At 32.1% G+C, this 21,754-nt stretch overlaps 2 protein-coding genes across 4 annotated transcripts; one reads left to right on the top strand and one right to left on the bottom strand.

Annotated features, from left to right (window-relative positions):
• Positions 1-2,180: 2,180 nt before the first annotated feature.
• LOC110653303 (WD repeat-containing protein LWD2) lies at positions 2,181-3,816 on the bottom strand. Of its 2 annotated transcripts, none has more exons than XM_021808855.2 (2): positions 3,677-3,816; positions 2,181-3,392 (listed from the first exon to the last, which is right to left on the bottom strand). In XM_021808855.2, the coding sequence occupies exon 2, from the start codon at positions 3,354-3,356 to the stop codon at positions 2,337-2,339; it is 1,020 nt and encodes a 339-aa protein (XP_021664547.2). In that variant the 5' UTR covers positions 3,357-3,392; positions 3,677-3,816; the 3' UTR covers positions 2,181-2,336. The 2 variants fall into 2 exon arrangements, with proteins under 2 accessions (XP_021664547.2, XP_021664550.2); XM_021808858.2 differs by having other exon boundaries at positions 2,181-3,363; positions 3,677-3,808.
• Positions 3,817-10,650: 6,834 nt separating this feature from the next.
• Positions 10,651-21,695, top strand: LOC110653304 (probable UDP-N-acetylglucosamine--peptide N-acetylglucosaminyltransferase SPINDLY). 2 transcript variants are annotated; one of them, XM_058143664.1, is made up of 18 exons: positions 10,651-10,974; positions 11,493-11,903; positions 12,338-12,529; positions 12,625-12,800; positions 12,913-12,988; positions 13,293-13,421; positions 13,615-13,734; positions 13,819-13,887; positions 13,969-14,050; positions 14,358-14,452; positions 15,171-15,235; positions 15,909-16,107; positions 16,441-16,635; positions 18,276-18,370; positions 18,480-18,615; positions 18,746-18,963; positions 20,351-20,478; positions 20,783-21,695. In XM_058143664.1, the coding sequence occupies exons 2-18, from the start codon at positions 11,493-11,495 to the stop codon at positions 21,202-21,204; spliced, it is 2,808 nt and encodes a 935-aa protein (XP_057999647.1). In that variant the 5' UTR covers positions 10,651-10,974; the 3' UTR covers positions 21,205-21,695. The 2 variants fall into 2 exon arrangements, with proteins under 2 accessions (XP_057999647.1, XP_057999648.1); XM_058143665.1 differs by having other exon boundaries at positions 12,338-12,499.
• Positions 21,696-21,754: the final 59 nt, after the last annotated feature.

A 21,754-nucleotide genomic window follows, 5' to 3' on the forward strand; every position in this document is an offset into this window, starting at 1 on the left:
ATCCATCACAATATGTAAAATTTCAATTTAGTCCTTATAATTGATCATTTTTACAAAAACTACCCAAACAAGCTCTAAAAATTCTAAAACTTTGCCCCGCGGTCCTTAGCAATATTACTAGTCTATTGCAAAAAGAATCATAATTTTCTGAGCTACCACGAATATTTTATGGATTTTTAATCCTATTTAAGTACTAGAAAATTACGAAAAAGCAAGGTTCGGGTTTACCTTTGCCGATTCTGACTTCGGGGACGCGCTTGGGACATTTGACAATGGGGGGTAGCCAAAACCTCGGTCCAATTCGGAGACTTTTCCGGTAACGGGTCTGTCTGGCCTGAAATTTGCAGATCCGGTAACTGTCGAATTTCCGTGAATTGAGGATACCTACACGAAGCCCACAACACGGGACATAAATTTTTCAGAATTTTCTAAGCTCATTTAATGCTCGGAAAAACACTGCGAAGTTTCGTGGGACCCATCGAAAATCGGTGTCGGAAAAATTCGAAATTTATGTCGCCGCGAAGGTCTCGACGAGTGGAGCGCTCTGGTACTCTCAGTTTTCTCGTGGGATTCACGGTTTGAGAGAAATCTAGCCCGAAAGTCAAAATGGGCTAAAACTTCCCAGGCAAAAATTGGACAAACCGCTCATTGGATTTCGGCGTTCTTGGTGTCTATGGAAAGCTCTCGACGAGTAGATGATTTTAGACATAAGACCCGGTCCGATTGGTGGCCGGATCTGCCGGATTTTGGCTAGGAAGTTAAAACGTCGTGCGCGTGAGGGAGGGGAGTTCGCACGCGTTTTCCGGCATTTTGGGGCGGCGGGGGGCCGGGGGAAGGAGGTGGGGCCGCCCGTGAGTGAGTGTGGCGGGGAGGTGGGTGGCCGTGGGCGGGAGGAGAGAGAAAACGGGAGAAAGAGAGAAGGAGGAGGAGACGCACGCGGGAGGAAGAAAAAGGGGAGGGAGCCGGTCCGATTCGATCGGTCCGATCCGGTCCGGTTCGATTCAATCGGTTCGATTCGAAATACAAAATTTTGAATTTTTACTCTGCATCGGGACCGAAAACGAGGTCTAAAAATTCCGAAAAAATTACAGAAAACTCAGAAAAATTCGTAGATTCCAAATATATTTTTAGTTTTGCCACGTGGTCTTTAAATTAATTTTTAAAAATCATCAAAGTTTATATTTTTGAAAAATCAAACCCGATTTTTAAAATCCGAAAAACCTCAAATAATTTCTTAAAATTTAAATAAAATTAAAATACTAAAAATACTCATAAAATAATAAAATTTAAAATTTTGGAGTGTTACAACTAGGGAAAATAATCATCAGCCGCCACCACCTTAAAAAGGTTATAAGAAAAAAAAAAGAAAAAAAAAAGGAGGAAAAGATTTTAGAGTAAAAGGTGACTAAAGCATGCAAAGTTAATAGCTTAGGGTACGGGTTAAAGAGCAATAAATTTATTTTAATTGCTTCTATTATTTATAATTTATTATGGTATGATTTAAAATTTTGTGGGATTTTTAAAAATATTTTCTTAGTTTAAAGGAGAGAAATATTTATCAATTAAATTGAATAATATTTTTTATATAGAAGGTGACTAAAGCATGCAAAGTTAATAGCTTAGGGTACGGGTTAAAGAGCAATAAATTTATTTTAATTGCTTCTATTATTTATAATTTATTATGGTATGATTTAAAATTTTGTGGGATTTTTAAAAATATTTTCTTAGTTTAAAGGAGAGAAATATTTATCAATTAAATTGAATAATATTTTTTATATAGATAATGACTCTCATTATAGCATTAGGATTTCTATTCTTATTAGGATTATCGAATATTGACTAATATAATAAATAAAAGCATTGTAGGATATGTTATTTAGCTGTAGTTCCTGCATGAACAAATGAGCTATTGCCCATTGCAGCCCATCGAGAGAGAAGAGAGCTATTGTCTATGTAATGGAAATGGAAATACTCTTTATGATGTGTTATGATGTTAAAGTAATAGATAGATCAGCTATGCGTGAGAAAAATGAGAGGGAAGTGAGATTTATTGGGCGTAGTTGATAAAATTTTATTATAATTAAAGATGAATTATAATTAAATGTGAATTATTTAAAATATTCTCATGGTGAATAAAATCTTATAGAAATGAAAATGGATCAAATTATTAACTAGTGCTCTAAATTAACTCGTTAGAGAACTCTTTATTTCATTAAACTGAGGTTAGGGCATGTCTTCAACCAACAACTCATCTCAAGCTAGCTACAAAGGTAGCTAGCCATCCGTTACTGCATTTCAAACTTAATTACTAGTCATACACTGCAATTTTGAATTTTCTAAACCTTCAACAGTTGTAGTTTATTCAAAAAAGCTACAGAAATCCAGTCCAAATGAACAGGCGACCAACGTACGTTGTTGATTTCAGCCGTTGATCCATACCACATATCAGGGTCCATATCACCACCAAAACCGTTTTCCGACCGGTGACCAGAGTCCACCACTTCCCATATCAAGGCCCTAGAATCATCTCCGGCCGAGCATATCTGCCGTCCGGAAACCGAAGCCCAAGATATAGCATTAACACTTGCCTTATGCTTACACAGCTCCATCAATGGAGTCGTTGGAAAGCGAATGTCTAAAATTACTACCTTATTACTATCCATACCAACTGTGGCTACAAATCTTGGGTCACATTTATTCCACTCTAGCCGTAACAAAGGACATTCTTGAATAGGGTTTTCATAAATTATTGTTGATCTTTCTTTGTCCCTTAGATCAAAAACTCTAACTGAACCATCACCAGAAACTGAAGCAAAAACATTCAATCCCCCCCAAGAAATATCATACACTTCTTTATCATGTGCGACTAGTTGGGAGTCTACAGTCTCCTTCTCTATATCCCAAATCGTACAAGTAGTGTCCACACTAGATGTAGCCACTCGACGAACATCAAAATCTGCCCAATCAAAAGATGTTATAGCTGAATTAAATTCGCTGCTCTTATTGCCATTGAACAGGGACTTGAGCTCAATTCTGTCATCATAAATTTGCCATAGACGTAAGTAGTCGCCGGAGGTGGCGACAATATCGGGATTTGCACTGTCCTCAGAGGGGAAGAACATGATGTTTGTGGGTGCATAAGGGTGGTCGAAGATGAGCCGGTTATCGGTGGAGAAATCACAAGTGTGAAGATTGAATTGAACGAGCTCAACTTTGTTGCTATAGTCTTCAAGAAAACTCCCAATAGCTAGACGGTGTTTCTTGTCATGGCGAACCGACCAAGCAAGTGCATAAATAGGCCACTGAGCCATGTAGGTGTAGACGCCAACTCTTTTGTTCTCTGAAGGGCTTTGCATGGCCGCTCTATATATATCAGATCCAAAATGAATGGACTAAAAAAAACACCCACACACACAGCCTCCATTAATTAAATCTCTGCATGGCATTAAAATGTAATACTAATGCATATATTCTTGGACAGTTTTACCAAGAAAAAGAGAGAATGAAAAATTTTTCAAGAACTCATCAATAAACTATTATATGTTAAGATCATAAAGAATAGATGACATGAAAATATATCCTAGACACCCGGCAGTGGCCATTCTGTTATATATATGTAATTAATTAATTAGTTTATCGGTTTCTTCATAGAGAGGAGAGAAGAGAGATTGCTTACATCGGTGAGGGACAATTTTCTGCAGGAGAATACGGAGTCCAGAGAGAGAGAGAGGTTTTTAACTTTTTGTTAGAAACAGAGGGAGAAGAGGAGAGGATGATAAATAGGAGGGAATGAGGGGAGGGGAAGGGAAGGTGGAGCTACTGGTCAAATATGTTGAGCACATGATGCATAGTTGGTTTACTTTACATCGAATGTGTAAGCTAACCTTTCTTTTTTTTTTTTTTTTTTTTTTGTCTTTTTTTACCTAAATGAGTCTGAGTGTTTGATTTGACTATCTATTTTTTTTTTTTACTTTTAATTTTAAATATATTTTTAATTAAAAAGTTAAATTAAAAATAACTAATTAATTATTAATTTTATAAAATTACTTAAAAATAATTTTTAAACAATTTAAATTTTAATTTAAAGATGTTTAAAAGTAATTTAATTTATTAAAATTATAAAAATAATATGTAATTAATTATTGTAGGTGTTAAAATAAGAATAATATTAATATTTCAAAAAATTATTAGGATAATATAATTTTTGACTTGGTCAAATAATAGTTTTAAAATAAATATATTAATATATGACTTTTAACTTATTTTAAATAGATTTTTTAATTTATAAGTCAAATAAATACTAATATGCTTATAACTTTCTATTTATATAGGTTTGACTAACTTATAAATTAAATTATACATCCTCTAAAATATAAATATAAGATATACAGTGTGATTTATCAATATATAAATCTCAAATATTTATATCCAATTAATAGTAAATCGAGTTTAAGCAAGAATTTTCCCTTATCTTTTATAACTTTCTTTTGTTTTTTATTCTTCTATTTTGTTTGTTTAATTTTTTTTTTAAATGAACATTTAATTGTTTATATGAGAAAATAATTTCAGGATTTTTAGATTTTATCATGAAATTAATAATTTCAGTGATAAATATTTAATTTGTTTTAAATGATTAAATATTTAATTTTAGTATTAATATTGACAATTCTTTTTAAAAAACTAATAAAAAATTTAAAATGTAAAAAGGTGTAAAATATTTTATATATGCCATTCATTACATATGTGAAATTTATTCTCAATGACATCATTTTTAATGCATAAGAAATGAAATTTCATTGCTTTTAAATTCTTATTTTTCTTACTTCTTATTATATATATAAAAAGGAGTAATTTTTAGCTACATCGGACTGTATACATCCGATCAATTAAACATTGTTATTTTAATTAAAATCATGATAAGTCCCACTTAAAATATTTTCATAAAAAATTATGAAAACGATATTAGGATATTTTTATATAATTAAATTTAAATAATGGCTTAATTATTCTTTTTAAATAATATACCCACTAAAAAATGTATAAAAGAGAAAGTTTTCACAATTATAGGGAATTTTTAATTCTATTGAAACAATTTTTTTAAATAAATTCAAAATTTTTTATTTTATAATGAGAATATATGGCTAATCTAACGGTAAATTAAATTAATTAAATATCAATTATAGAAATACTTAATTATAAATTAATAACTAAGCAAAACACATACACTCTGAGCTATAAATTATTTTATAATAAAGATATATAAAAATAAAAATTTCATTAAAATTGCTATAATTTTATCATTACTCATTCTTATCTTTGTTTTACCTTGTTTTTGTTAAAAAAATAAATTAATAATTAAGTTTTTAGGATAAAAAATTTATTAGTGTATTATATTTATAATTTTCAAGAGAACAATTAAAATTTCTATTTTTTTTTTAAATTTCCAATTATATCAACAAAAATATCAAATATCCATTGAATTAAATTTACATGTGCATATGAACTCAATTTTTCACCTAACTACTGTTCCATCAAATTAAGAGTGACCGTTGGGAATCGCATATCTTCCCTTCCTCTCCTCCCTTAGTGTATATGTTTCAATGTCAACATTTGAAGATGACTCATTAAGGACATGAATCAGAGAGGAGAGGAAGATATTTGACGATTCCCATAGCGCTGGAACAAGGAATCAATGTGGCTCAGGGCATCCTTATCACTCCTGACCATGTTGTCCTTGTTGGAAAACTTTTGTCTTTACCGTAACTCAAAATATAAATATATAAATTTAAATATTTAATATATAAATTTTATTTATATATTTTATATTTTAAATTTATGTCAAAATGAAATAATAAAAACATTTTTATATTGCCCTGAGCGGAATCATCTTAAGCCTCGCCTCCATCCCTTCTCCCCTTAAAAAAAGTTTAGAAAATTAAAATTTTACCTCCAAAGGCTAAAAAAATTTTAAAAAAATTACTGTTATACTCTCTAAAATTTTTAAAATTAAAAATTTATTTATAAATTTTAGTATATTTTAAAAAAGAAATTATTATTTTCCTTCTAATATTTTTTTTTAATCTCTACATTTCTAAGTAAATTTTATTATATTTTTATATCATTTAATATTTTAATCTCTTGTTTTTTATTTAAGTTTTTATATTTTTATGTTTAATTTGAATAACTTTAATTTTTTTAATTTAAAAAAATTTATTTTAAAAAATAAAAAATAAACAATTATGATAATATAATTAACTATTTTCTTTCAAATAATTTATTCTAAATCTAAATAATTCCGACTGAACCATTAATTGAAACTATTGAGAAAACCTTAAAATTTCATAAGGAACGCACATCATTAGAAAGAGAAACACGTAAAGATCTGGTCATGAAAGCTTGGCGATTCATTCGGAATGAGTTGAGTACGGTGCATGAACTCCGATCTCATGCATCTCACCGTCAACTATCCACCATGATCTTATTTGGTGAAAAGTTTGATGACTTAGAGTTGTTTGACATTATTATTGGGATTATTATTGAGAAAATAATTTTTTTAAATATATCAAATAGAGAGTATTAAAAAATAATTTAAAATTAAATTTAATAAATTTTAGTCATAAGAACATTAAAATAATAAAATAATTTTTTATAAATTTTTTTAATAATATTTAAAATAATAATTATATTTAAAAAATAATTTTAACCATCTAAACGCAATGTCAAATAGACATTGAGATTGATGGGCTATGAACTAGCGTACCAATTGTCGAAAAAGAAAAAGAAGAAGAAGAAGGAGAAGAAGAAGTGGGTAAAACTATTAGATTAATGATGGAAGTCAAAGGAGAAGGAGAAGAAAGTGGAGTTTATAATTGTGAATCTGAAAACTTATAAGTCAAACAAAATATTCTTTAAAATATAAATATAAGGTATGTAGTGCGACCTATCGATATATGAATTTCAAATATTTATATTCAATATATAGTAAATCAGGTTTAATCTTTTATATCTTTATTTTGTTTTTTTTTCTTCTATTTTGTTTTTAATTTTTTTTAAAGGAACATTTAATTGTTTACATGAGAAAATAATTTTAGGATTTTTAGATTTTATCATGAAATTAATAATTCAGTGATAAATATTTAATTTGTTTTAAATGATTAAATATTTAATTTTAGTATTAATGTTGACCATCTTTGTTAAAAAATTAATAAAAAAATTTAAAATATAAAAAGGTGGAAAATATTTTATAGATGCCATTCATTACATATGTGAAAATTATTCTCAATGACATCATTTTTAATGCATAATAGATGAAATTTCATTGCTTTTAAATTCTTATTTTCTTACTTCTTATTTTATATATATAAAAAAGGGTAATTCTTAGCTACATCCGACTGTATATATCTGATCAATTAACAATTATTATTTTAATTAAAATCATGATAAATTCTACTTAAAAATATTTTTTCATAAAAAATTATGAAAACGATATTAGGATCGTTTTTATATAATTAAATTTGAATACTAGTTTAATTATTTTTTTAAAAATAATATAACCACTAAAAAAATGTATGAAAGAGAAAGTTTTCACAATTATAGGGAATTTTTAATTCTATTGAAACAATTTTTTTTAAATAAATTCAAAATTTTTTATTCTATAATGAGGATATATGGCTAATCTAACGGTAAATTAAGTCAATTAAATATCAGTTACAGAAATACTTAGTTATAAATTAATAACTAAGCAAGAGACATACATACTAAGCTATAAATTATTTTATAATGAGGATATATAGAAATAAGAAACTTCGTTAAAATTATAATAATTTTATCAGTTGTTCATTTTTGTCTTTATTTTACCTTGTTTTTGTTAAAAAAATAAATTAATAATTAAGTTTTTAGGATAAAAATTTTATTAGTGTATTATATATATAATTTTCAAGAGAAAAATTAAAATTTATATTTTTAAAAAATATTTCCAAATATATCAACAAAGTTATCAAATATCCATTGAATTAAATTTATATGTGCATATGAACTCAATTTTTCACCTAACTACTGCTCCATCAAATTAAGAGTGACAGTTGGGAATTGCATATCTTCCCTTCCTCTCCTCCCGTACAATATAAGTTTCAATGTCAACATTTGAAAATGTCTCATTGAGGACATGAATCAGAGACGAAAGGAACATATGTGACAATTCCCATAGCGCTGGGACAAGGAATCAATGTGGCTCGGGGCATCCTTACAACTCCTAACCATGTTGTCCTCGTTAGAAAATTTTTGTCTGGACTTAATTCGCCATTAACTTTTTTTTTTTTTTTTTTTTTTTCAAAAGATAAATATATATATGGCTCAATGATAGAAATTAATACTTGTTAAAACTATGACAATTTTAATAAAATTGTTATTCACATATAAGTTCCCCACACACACGCTGTCCACAATCGATGTAGGATCCCAAAATATCAGTATTTGAGCACGCCCAACCCACTCGCGGACCTCAACTAAGGCTACACCTGATACTTAACCTCATATTTTGTTTTCACTCAAAGTCACACTTTTTTTTTGTTAAAAGATAGGCACACACATACGGCTTAGTGACGGAAATAGATACTTGTTAAAATCATAGTAATTTTAATAAGGTTATTGTTTCTATATGAGTCACATACACACGCTATCCATAATCGATATGAGATCCCAAACGATCAATTCACCATTAATTTAAAATATAAACATATGCATTCAAAAATTTAATAGATAAAATTTACTATATATCTTGTATATTAAATATATAACAGATCGAGTATAAGATAATAAAAATCATTTTATATTGCCTTTCCTTGATCTCCTTATTGCTCTATTAGTCTGTTGTAACCACAGGCGCAAGTATTTTAGGCCTCGCCTCCATCCCTTCTCCCCCTAAAAAAAATGTGTTTTGAAAATTATAATTTCATCTTTAAAATTTAAAAAAATTACTGGTACTCGCTCTAAAACTTTTAAAATTAAAAATTTATTTATAAATTTTAGTATATTTTAAAAAAATAAATTATTATTTACCTTCTAATATTGTTTTTCAATCTCTATGTTTCTATGTAAATTTTATTTATATTTTTTATATCATTTAATTTTAATCTTTTTTATTTATGTTTTTATATTTAATTTGAATAAATTTAATTAAAAAAAATATTTTAAAAAATAAAAAATAAACCATTATATGATAATATAATTAACTATTTTCTTACAAATAATTTATTCTAAATCTAAATAATTCTTAACGCTGGCTGAACCATGAATTGAAACTATTAAAAGCCTTAAAATTCTGTAAGGAATGCACATCAGTATAAAGAGAAATACTTATGGCCTGTTTGGCATTGCTATTGAAACTGCAGTTAAGAAAATTATTTTTTTAAATATACTAGTTAAAGAGTATTAAAAAATAATTAAAAATTAAATTTGATCAGTTTTAGCTATAAGAATACTAAAATAACAAAATAATTTTTTTCAAACTGCTTTTTTCAATAACATCTAAAATGTTTCTTTTATTCAGAAAAGCCGTTTCATGCTCTGAAACTCAATGCCAAATAGGACTTTAAAGATCTCTACATCATTAAAGCTTGGCAATTCACTGGAAATGGGGTGACTACGGCGCATGAACTCCGATCTCATGCATCTGATTGTCAATTATCCACCATGATCTTGTTTGGTGTAAAGGTTGATGACTTAGGCCTATTTGGTATTATTGAAAAAATTATTTTTTTAAATATATTAGATAGAGAATATTAAAAAATAATTTAAAATTAAATTTAATAAATTTTAATTATAAAATAATAAAATAAATTTTTTAAAATTATTTTTTAATAGAATTTATAATAATATTTTTATTAAAAAAATAATTTTTGTCCTCTAAATATAATGGCAAATAGACACTTAGATTGACAGGCTGTGAACTAGCATGCCATCTATAGAAGAAAAAGAAGAAGAATGAGAAGAAGAAATGGGTAAAACTATTTGATAAATGATCTAAGAAAGAGGAGAAGAAAATGGAGTTTACAATTGGGAATTTGGATTTGTGAATAGATTTTAGGTTTTTTATTTTCTTTTTTAATTTTTTAAATAATAAATAATTTTTTAAATTTATAATTATAAAATTAATATTTAATTATTAAAAATTTAAAAAAATCATTATTTTTTTTTTCAAATATTGGGTTTATTTGAATCTAAATGAAAAGTTTTAAATTAGTTTAACTCAAAAGTTAAAAATAAACTTATTCGGACATCAATTGAAAGTTAAAAGGCGATTTGAACTTTTTTTCCTTATATATGTATATATAAAAAGTTATTTTTATTTTAATATTTGACTCAATTTGATTTTCTTTAAACACTTAATTTGATTGATTTACAATGCTATTTTTCTTAGAGGACTTAAAATATTTTTTTTAATTTATATTTTAATTTAAAAATAAATAATTAATTATTTCATAAAATTATTAAAAGAAAATGTGTTTGAACTCCCCGAATCTCTTAACGCTAAATTATTTCAAAGACTGATTTATGAGTTTTACAATATTTTAAGTATTTAATTATAATTTATCCAAAAAATACAGACTTAATCGAATTGATTTTAATATAATTCCCGACTCAAACCAAACCAAATCAAAACGTGGCTTGGACTAACCCAAGTGGTCTCCCTCCCATTTCGTGGGTTTTGGGACACGTCGAACACTTGCTTGTCGGAGACGAACGTTTGCTGTGTCGGACACATCTGCCTCCTCTCCATTGGACTCATATACTCTCTTTCTCTCCCTCCTCCTATCTTTCTACGAATTTACCTCCTTTCTGGACTGTTTTTTACTTGCACCACCCTTAGCCTACGCGCCTCGCCCTGCTTATCATGCGCCCACTCTAAATAGAGTTCATAGTACGCAAAGCAATTTTGTTGTTTCGTAATCTCTCGGTGGCTTTTCTGCTTTGAATGTGAGTATCGAATCCCTAATTTCTTCTAGTTTTCCCCACTTTATTTTAATTTATTTTTTGGTGCTTTCTTTTTCGTCTTCTTACTGTTTATGTGTGTCAGATTACATAAACTGGGATCCCATTTGTGCAAATCCCTAATCTTTCTTTTCTACTGGTGGTGGGTTTTGCTGGGTTTTGGAGCTTCTCTGTGATGTGATATTCTTTTTTTTTTTCTTCATTAGGGTTTTGCTTTTCATAGAGTGATTAATTTTGGGTTTAAGAGCATAGCTTTTCTCAGTGCGGTAGTTACTTCAATAATTTCGTATCATATTTAGGGTTTTCGAGTGCGTGCTTCAATGCTGTTACAAATGAATGTTTTAGTTTTGTTTCTACCATTTTTATCGTGTTTTGGGCCTTCTATTATGCCTTTTATTCTATTAGATATTATCGAGTGGTTATCTTTGTGATGCTTTGTTGAGGTTTAGTCCAATGTGTTCATTGATATTGATTTAGGAAAGTGGGATTATTGTTATTTCCAGATGGCATGGACTGAGAAAAATGATGGAAATGGGAGAGAGCAGGAATCGAATGGAAATAATGGTTTCTTGGAAGGGTCGCAGCCTTCTCCTACTGCAAGTGGCTCTCCCGTTGGTATAGCTGCAGCGCCAAAGGGTTTTGAAGGGAAGGATGGTCTCTCTTATGCCAATATTCTTCGTTCCAGAAACAAATTTATTGATGCTCTTGCTATTTATGAGAGTGTCTTGGAGAAAGATAGTGGAAACGTCGAAGCTCACATTGGAAAGGGCATATGCCTGCAGATGCAGAGCATGGGAAGGGTTGCTTTTGATAGTTTTGCTGAAGCGGTCAGGCTGGATCCACAGAATGTTTGTGCCCTTACACATTGTGGTATATTGTACAAGGATGAGGGTCGACTGGTAGAGGCTGCTGAGGTATGCTTGTGACAATTAATTCATGTTTATTATGGAAAAAATATAAGCAGTTAAGATGGTGTTGTTTTGTTCAACTGTAAATTAGTTTGCACAGAAAAGTTGTTCATGAATCAGTTTTGTTATGATTTATTGTACCTTTCGTGTGTCCTTTCTTGGTGTTGATGTTTCTGAATTAGTTCTATATACAGGACACATTTTAGTGTGTAATATGAGAATTGTTGCTTCCAGTGGATGTAACATGAGGAGTCCTTTTGCCTCTATTTTCTTGTTTTTATGACCAATAACCTGTCATCTTATGCGAATATGTTTTCTTTTTTAAAATTGTGCTGTTTGTTGTATTTAGGGTGAAGTTATTCTTTTACAAAATGATATGCCACTGTAATTTGCCTTGGTGATAGTTGATCTTAGGACTTGATTAATTTTACTTGGTGTAGTCTTATCACAAAGCTCTGAGAGCAGATCCTTCATACAAACCAGCTGCAGAATGCCTAGCCATTGTCTTAACTGATCTTGGTACCAGCTTAAAGCTTTCTGGCAATACACAGGAGGGAATTCAGAAGTATTACGAAGCTCTTAAAATAGATCCGCATTATGCCGTAAAATCATACCTTCTCAATCCCACCTCAGTAGCTTTCAGCTTCTTTTAAAAATATTTTTTTTATGTTTGTTTTGCTTTTGTCATATGGATTTATAGTTTTACACTTTTACTTCTTACATGCAGCCTGCATATTATAACCTTGGTGTTGTGTATTCTGAAATGATGCAATATGACACTGCCCTTAATTGCTATGAGAAAGCTGCATCGGAGAGGCCCATGTATGCTGAAGCTTATTGCAACATGGGTGTCATCTATAAAAACCGAGGTGATTTGGAGTCGGCCATTGCCTGTTATGAGAGGTAGCCTGCCAGTTAGCAATAAGCAATCTATCCTTTCTTCCAGGCCTTGCATCTAAGGTGCATCTTTGTTGGTCTCTACATCTGCTGATGCCCTACTGATATGTTTTTTCAGGTGTCTAGCTGTGTCACCAAACTTTGAGATAGCAAAGAATAATATGGCGATTGCTCTGACAGATTTAGGAACAAAGGTGGCTTTTCCATCCTATTGATTACTCTTGTTCTCACTGCAATGTTCTATCTATTATTTACTCACTACTCACTAGTCACTATGTTATTTTCAGAAATTTTCTTTAGGACTTATTTCTTCTATTTTTTGTTGGTTGTGTTAATGAGGTACTCGGGCATATGGTCTTTTTTCCAACCATTGTAATAGAATACTTTTTTTTCTCATACTTGTTGATATAAATTCCTTTATTGTGATTTTTACTTCAATAGTTTTTTCTCGGTTTCCTTTGACTGATTTTGGATTCAGTGATATATATGTATAATCAGGTTAAATTGGAGGGAGACATCAATCAAGGCATTGCATATTACAAGAAGGCTTTGTTTTACAATTGGCACTATGCTGATGCCATGTATAATCTTGGTGTTGCATATGGTGAAATGCTGAAGTTTGATATGGTACATCATGATGAATTTTACACTCTGAATGTTTGTGTTCACATGTACAATGAGGATTGATTAAATGATATTATGGAACTCATACCTTCTTTGTAACTGATGCAAAAAGTCGCATGTTCACAAGTTTTAGCCAGTTTTATTTTTAGATCATTTTAGGTTGTTCATTTTTTCACTGAACAATTTCTATTTGTAGGCAATTGTGTTTTATGAGCTTGCTTTCCACTTCAATCCTCACTGTGCCGAGGCTTGCAACAACTTAGGAGTAATATACAAAGACCGAGACAACCTTGATAAAGCTGTGGAGTGTTATCAGGTAATTCATGACCCTGGTTTAGGATTTTAGATTTTTATTCACGAGTTTCTGTTGTAGTTGTCATATTTATCATTGTTTTTGCAGATGGCATTATCAATCAAACCAAACTTCTCTCAGTCTTTGAACAATCTTGGTGTAGTGTACACAGTCCAGGTTCAACATGGAGTTATTCACAAGTCATTTAAAAGGATATATGCCTGATATGGTTTCTGATGACATCTTTCCATTTGACAGGGTAAAATGGATGCTGCTGCAAGCATGATTGAGAAAGCTATCATGGCGAATCCCACTTATGCTGAAGCATATAATAACCTAGGTTTATCTCTTATTTGCTTTCTCTCTCTCTCTCTCTCTCTCTCTCTCTCTCTCTCACACACACACACACACACACACACACACACACGCTTGGATACACACACAATAGTTACACTCTGCATCTTTGACTGGTTCTTTTTTTTGTTTGATGTTTAATGTGTCTTCTTGTGGTTCCCATTTGCTGTTGCTTTACTGTATTCTTTTCTTATTCCACTGAGTTCAAGTTTTCTTGACAAAAAACAATTCTTTCATGCCTAGCCCTCTACACTTTTTCCCTGAATGTCAATCTGTATATCCTCTATATGCAGGGGTCCTTTACAGAGATGCAGGAAATATAACTATGGCCATTAATGCTTATGAGCAATGTCTCAAGATAGATCCTGATTCTCGCAATGCAGGCCAGGTACCGTAGATCTGCAACCTTGCTCTAGTGCATCTCATTTACTTCCTTATGTTCAGTTATTATAATTGGATCTCTTATACTCAATCATATCAAACAAATGTTACTTTATATGGTTTCTTGCAGATATAATAGCAATTCAACATATGTGGGTAGTTTTTTATCTGACAAGAACAATGGTATTTTCCAGAAGTTTGCCCCGAAAATTAAATAATAATTATATTTGAATATAGAACATATAACTTTAGTGTTGAGGGAAACTTAAGAAGCAGCCCATCTTTTTTATGTAATTTTTTTTTTCCTGGTTTAACCAAGGAGCTTTCAATTTCCAGAAATCACTTAGGAAAAAGCAAGGGAAGTTTTTGCATGGAATTATGATTCAGTTGATTATATTTTTAACATACGAGTGCTCCACATTTGATCAAGGGCTTAACAATAGACAATGTGCCAAACTTGCCTCTTTCTTCCTTTTGTGTGGATTTCTTGACAGAAATGAACCATTAAATGGCTTAATCAATGAAATGATGATTCTTTCACTTGTTCAGTCGTCTATGGAAAATTTGTTGGCTGAATTCATCTTAATTGTTGTCACACTTGATACCCAAGATTGAAACAGCTTGTGTATTTTTTGTATGCTAATATTGTTATGTGTTTGATGGTTGTCGCATCCTCTCCTGTATTAATCTGCCTCATAGTTGTAATTATGAACTTACTTTTGCAGAATCGGTTGCTTGCAATGAACTACATAAATGAGGGATGTGATGATAAGCTTTTTGAGGCTCACAGGTTTCGCATGATTTTGATAAATTGGGCATGCTTTTATTTTAGTTCTTTTTCTTTTTTGACGTAAAATGCAACTTATTATGAGTCCATTGTCGTGTACAGTTATTAATTTTTGCTAGTTGCCATTCTCATGGACTTTGTAATGAAGCCATGTGCTACTTATTTCAGAGTTCAAATTATACATGGATTACTTGTTGGAGGATTGTGAGCCTACAAGAAAATACCATTTGACCTTGCAGGATTTGATGTTGGATAAAAAATATGCATTAATTGAAACATTTGAGTGAGACATCTATTAAAATCCACTTTGAAAGTGATTGTTTTTTGCTATGCCCATTTTGTTTTGTACCTTGTTGCAGAATTAATCTACTAGATTTATTGGCTTCGATTTCACGTTCAAAAAAATTTTTTTTTTCTTCTAGTTGTTCCATTGATTTTTCTTTGTCTTTCTAAATTATATTCTTGTGATCTGTGTCTCTTGATTTCTTCAAGTTTCCTGGTATTATTTCTTTTCTTCTTTGATGCTCATTTGCAAATGAAAAGGATAATCTCATACCACTTATGAATCATTTTATCTATTTATGTTTGCATTTCTGTACTAGCAGCTTTACGGCTCTAAGAAAATATTGTTTTGTCCTTGGTGAGGCTTCATCTGAATTGAAATGCCTACATGCAGGGACTGGGGTAGGCGCTTTATGAGGTTGTATCCGCAATACACTTCATGGGACAATCCAAAGGATCCAGAAAGGCCAATTGTGATTGGATATGTATCTCCTGATTATTTTACCCATTCTGTATCGTATTTCATTGAGGCCTCTCTTGTATATCATGACTATGCAAATTACAAGGTGGTGGTTTATTCAGCAGTTGTGAAGGTAACATGTGGAATTGTCTAATTATTTATCTGTTTAATGAATTCTTTAACATGCTTGTCCTATATATGCTGTTGTGCTAATATTTATCTAGCCAACAATCTTGCTTTAAATGGCTAGAAAAGCAGCTGTAATGGGTATACAAGAAGTTTCAGTAAGGGGTTAGGAGCATTATATGTGATACCTAAATTATTTAAGTTTGGAGATTGCATCAAATGATATTATTCATTCAGGAGTATTCAGTAGTATGTTTATAATTGCCATAATGATATATCAAGTGATATTTCATGTTTAACCTTTTTCACATTCTGGATTTACATTTCTTATGATTCACAGGCTGATGCAAAGACTAATAGGTTTAGGGAGAAAGTCTTAAAAAAGGGTGGCGTATGGAGGGATATATATGGAATTGATGAAAAGAAAGTGGCAAGCATGGTTAGAGAAGATAAAGTTGACATATTGGTAGAACTTACCGGACATACAGCTAACAATAAGTTGGGAATGATGGCATGCCGATCAGCACCTGTTCAGGTATGCTTCAGGTTATTATTCTTTGTGTGTCTTTCTTGAGGTTCACTTTCTCTTCTCCCATAATTTATTGAGTATTATATCTTTTTTTAAGAAGCTAAATATGTGGAAATTGTTATGTGAAACATTAGAATCATTTATTTTCCATATCAAATCATTTTGCAATTTATATGAGAGTTCTTGTGCTTTAAAAGCCTCTTCTTTTGATTTGAATCATTTTGGCTTTTCAAGACTTTGCTGGATGAATTGCTTCCTTACTGTATACAGTTGCTTTCTTTAATAAGTAACCATGCATGGGAAGTTTGTAGAGCTTGAAATGGCCAATTTTTCATTTATTCCAGACCTTTTTGTACAAGATACTCCTCCCTGGAGTTTTGTTTTATCTGGCAAAACAGAAAAATGTGTAACTTGTTTGCTTGAACTTCTTAGGCTTGATGCCACTTTATACAAGTGCAATTATGCTTATTTTTATTTAAGAATTTGTTATAATTTCACTTCTAGGTATTGAGTCCTTAGTTTCCTAAAGAGAAAACCAGGACCACTACAAATTTACGCTGCTGCGCGCGTGCGCACGCGAGAGAGAGAGAGAGCGCGAGAGAGAGAGAGAGAGAGAGAGAGGGGGAGAGAATGTACAGCTGTACATGTGAGAGAGAGAGAGAGAGAGAGAGAGAGAGAGAGAGAGAGAGAATGTATAGACGTACATGAAAGAGGTAGAGAGAGGGGGAGAGAATGTACTGATGTACATGAGAGAGAGAGAGAGAGAGAGAGAGAGAGAGAGAGTATAGACGTACATGAGAGAGACGGAGAGGGAGAGAGAATGTACAGACGTTACATGAGAGAGAGAGAGAGAGAGAGAGAGAGAGAGAGAATGTATAGACGTACATGCAATTACATTTTGTGTAGAAAATTGAATGAACATATAATTTATCAAAAACTTTTGTCAATTGTTCTGAGAGAGCAGCTTTATGGGATAATGGTGAGGCATGATTCCTATTAAGGAACAAGCTATCATCAATCCCAAATTCTCTAGCATTGGTGAGCGGAAAACCAAAATGATTTACATAAATAATAGATCCAAACAAATTCCTTTTCCCTTCCTGGTCCAATACTGTTCATACGAGTTGTCATCCATGGATAAAATTTCCTTTCTAGGGCTTGCTGACGGGTCTTTGGGATCTGATCAAGGATAGAAATATTTTAGGAAGAAACTACTAAAGAGACCATAAGCTTTATGAGGGCTTTATAGAGCACAAGTTTCAATTAGAACCTCAATGGCAAAAACTTGAAAAGTTATGGGCATTCTGATGTTTTTCCCAAGATCTTATATAAACTTTGAGGAGGGGCTAGAAATAATTTGCATACATACTAAAATGCACCTGAAAATACAAGCCAAAAACTAAATAAGCAATAAAAGAAAATGATTAGTAGCTGGAGTCTTAGCACATGATAACCATTTGACACATCATGGCTATAACTGTCCCATATTTTTCAGCCTCTGTTGGAATTTTCATAGGAAATCTTATCGTAAAATTTATGTGCAATACTAACATGATGTGCATTTTGTTCGTGTAAAGGATCTGTATGTTTGAACAGAATTAAATGCAGTGCATTTCTGACCCTGTTTTGCGTTATTTTTAATTTAGGTGACTTGGATTGGCTACCCAAACACAACTGGTTTGCCTACCATTGATTATAGAATCACTGATTCACAGGCAGACCCTCCAGATACGAAGCAAAAGTATCTCCTTTTTTTTGGCTTTTTCTTATGGGTTCAAGTGAAATATTGTTCCTGTCTTGGTTTATTCTAAGATTTTCATGTGTGCTATTCTTATCTAATGACACGGCAGGCATGTTGAGGAGTTGGTTCGACTACCAGAATGCTTCCTTTGTTATACACCATCCCCTGAAGCTGGGCCTGTTGCTTCAACTCCTGCACTTGCTAATGGCTTTATCACGTTTGGTAGCTTTAATAATCTTGCAAAGGTATTGATTAGTTTTGTGTATTTGTCAATTTTGAGAAAACCCTTACTTGTTCAAATTATTATTGTTATGTGCTATTTGATATTTCTTTTTAACATTTTACAATGTATCTCTTTTTTTTTTCCTCCCCAAGATAACTCCTAAGGTACTACAAGTTTGGGCTAGGATACTCTGTGCAGTACCAAACTCTCGCCTTGTAGTAAAATGCAAGCCCTTTTGTTGTGATAGTGTTAGACAGAGATTCCTTTCAACATTGGAGGAGCTGGGATTAGAATCATTGCGTATTGATCTTTTACCTCTAATTCTTCTTAACCATGATCATATGCAAGCATATTCTCTCATGGACATTAGGTAAGATATTCAGATCTAATCTTTTTGTTAGTCAGCTTTATTTCTTTCTGACAACTGTTTTGGAGAAGCCTAGTGTGCTCTATATATTTTCATTTATGTGATCATTTGATGTCTACCCTGTTTGTCCCTATAGCTGGGCTTTCCCTTATCTTTTTTGGCCTATGTGGTCATGGAGTTGATATCCTTCTTATTCGACTGCAAATTCGTTAATAGTCGAGTTTTAAAAAGGTTAGAAAAAATGTCTGAAGCAGAAAAGTTTTTCCGCACCAAGTGGAAGGCGATAACATCCAATTGGAAAACAGCGTATATTGAACCGATAGTCTTGTGGATATCACTCGTTCTATGTTGTGCATGCGGCTAAAAAATAGAGGGTCCTGATATTATATTAGCTAAGGCTGAAAACAATGTATAAGTACTTATTTCTTAAAGAATGTGAATGACATAATTCAATTTCAGTGTTATTTCTTGGCACTTTCAGTGAGTAGTAACTCAGCTGGCATGAAATGAATGGGGTATAAGGGTACATTTACCTAATGAACGTGCACCCTTTTTTTTTGGGTGGTTTTTGGGGGCGGGGGGCTGCCGGGGAGGGGGGGGGGGGTGTGGTTGTGTGGGGGGCGGAAGGGAGAGGAGGCATGGGCGTTGCTCTGTGATAATTTCCTAATATCTTTGCATTGTTGTTATTTCAATGGGCCAAAATGGGATTGAAAATGGACATTTTAAGCCTAGGGATGAGGGATAATAAAGCTTTTTAGAGAGAGAATTTTTAAGAGTTGTATTAGATCTGTGCTGGTGTTTCAGTGGGGATAAGTGAGAAAGTATGCTTGTTGAAGAGAGAGTAGAATAAGAAGGGTGAAGGGGAGGGTGGCTTCTAGTAGTCCAGCAAATGAACTAACAATTCATATATTCTACAAAAGATGCAACATTAACTATCCTCCAAAACAGCACTGATCACATTTTTATTTAGAATAGCTACCTTCAAGTTAAACTGGTGAAGGAATTATCATCAATTGTATGTGGCACTAGCTCCATCATGAAGTGCATCTCTAGGAATCTAAGGTGCAGAAGCAGTTAGGATACTCTACTATCCCAAAGTCAATTTTCTTGATTAAACTCTTCTATATAGGTTACTGAAAATAACAGAGGGTCATTGGTTAAAGCTAGGAATCTAGGACTGATGTTTGTTATTCTTGTTTATATGAGGTTGGTTAGCTTACAGTCATAGGCTATTTTGGAGTGGTACATCTGCTGTCTATGAGCTTTGTTTCCAGTCGCATATGGCTTATGAATAAATTTTGAATGTGTTCTATTTTTTGTATGATCTGGTGTATCATGTCAATCTTCTTCACAGATCCTAACTTTATTTTATTTTATTTTCTTCATGTAGTTTGGATACTTTTCCATATGCTGGAACAACAACAACATGTGAATCTCTATACATGGGAGTTCCATGTGTTACTATGGCTGGTGCAGTTCACGCTCACAATGTTGGTGTGAGTCTTCTCAGCAAAGTTGGTGAGGAACCTTCTTTCCAACCTTAATAGTCTATCTTAAAATTGCTGTTGGTGTTAGCAGTATGTAAATTCTACTCTGTGCTCACACGATCTAAAATTGGAATGGGAAACCTCATTGTCATTTTGGCTGATTCAAGGTTTCAAATGGAGCCATTATATGTACTCCCATTGCTGGTATACATCTGGGTATACCGACCAGCATCCTTTTCCATTGTTTTAACTTTTATGCAACGCTGTTTTTTTTTTGGTTATATTTTCATTTAGCCTCTTAAATTAATGGGAACTTCTATCTATCTGTCATGCAGGGCTGGGACATCTGGTTGCAAAAAATGAAGATGAATATGTCCAGTTGGCTCTACAGCTTGCCTCAGACATACCAGCTCTCTCAAACTTGAGAATGAGTCTCAGAGATCTTATGTCTAAGTCTCCCGTCTGTGATGGAGCAAGCTTTGCACTTGGTTTAGAGTCCATATACCGGGACATGTGGCATAGATATTGTAAAGGTGATGTGCCATCTTTAAAGCGCATGGAACTGCTTCGAGAGGAGGGTATTTCTGAAGCAGCAACTATCAAAAACTCCGAGCCAGCAAGTATCCCAGAGGGCCTTCCTGAATCTGTCAAGGCAAATGGATTCATAGCAGTTGGTGAATCACTCTTTGAGGACAATGGGAGTCAGTCAGTTGAATCATACTTCAAACAAGCTGAGCTGAAACTGAATTGGATCTAGGTGGTTCATGTAACGTGTGTGTGGAGACATGCTTGGAATGTATCTACATGATAGAAAAAGCCTCCTGTGTGTATAATATTTGTGGCTGTGTCCTGCAGAGTTTAAACGAGGTGTAGAATGCAGTGGCAACCCTATATTTCCTATTACAGGATCAAATTCTTTGGGAAAGAGTACGGGCGATTGGTGGTATCTTGGATCTTTTTAGTTTATTCTTCATGCCAGAGTACAGTGAATTGGAAGAGAGAATCTGTGAGCTGTAGCAAGTAGGCACCTGCATCACATTTTTTTCGCCATGGATCATATCATAGAATTTAGCGGTGGCATGTAAATCGTGAGGAGAGTTTTTCCTTCTTTTTAAGATATTTAAATGGCTGGATTAGATTGCCAGAGAGGGAGTTTGTAATTCAGTATTTGTATGGAAAAGATCCTGTGATCTCACTGATAGTGAATATGGTGAAATAGAGCAAATATCAATCACATGATTTACTTAAGTGCTGTTCTCAGTTGCAGGCTTTAGCATAGCAGCTAAGGCTTTGGGTTTAATGAAAAC

Source organism: Hevea brasiliensis, chromosome 3 (assembly GCF_030052815.1).
Source record: "Hevea brasiliensis isolate MT/VB/25A 57/8 chromosome 3, ASM3005281v1, whole genome shotgun sequence".
Taxonomy (NCBI): Eukaryota; Viridiplantae; Streptophyta; class Magnoliopsida; order Malpighiales; family Euphorbiaceae; genus Hevea; species Hevea brasiliensis.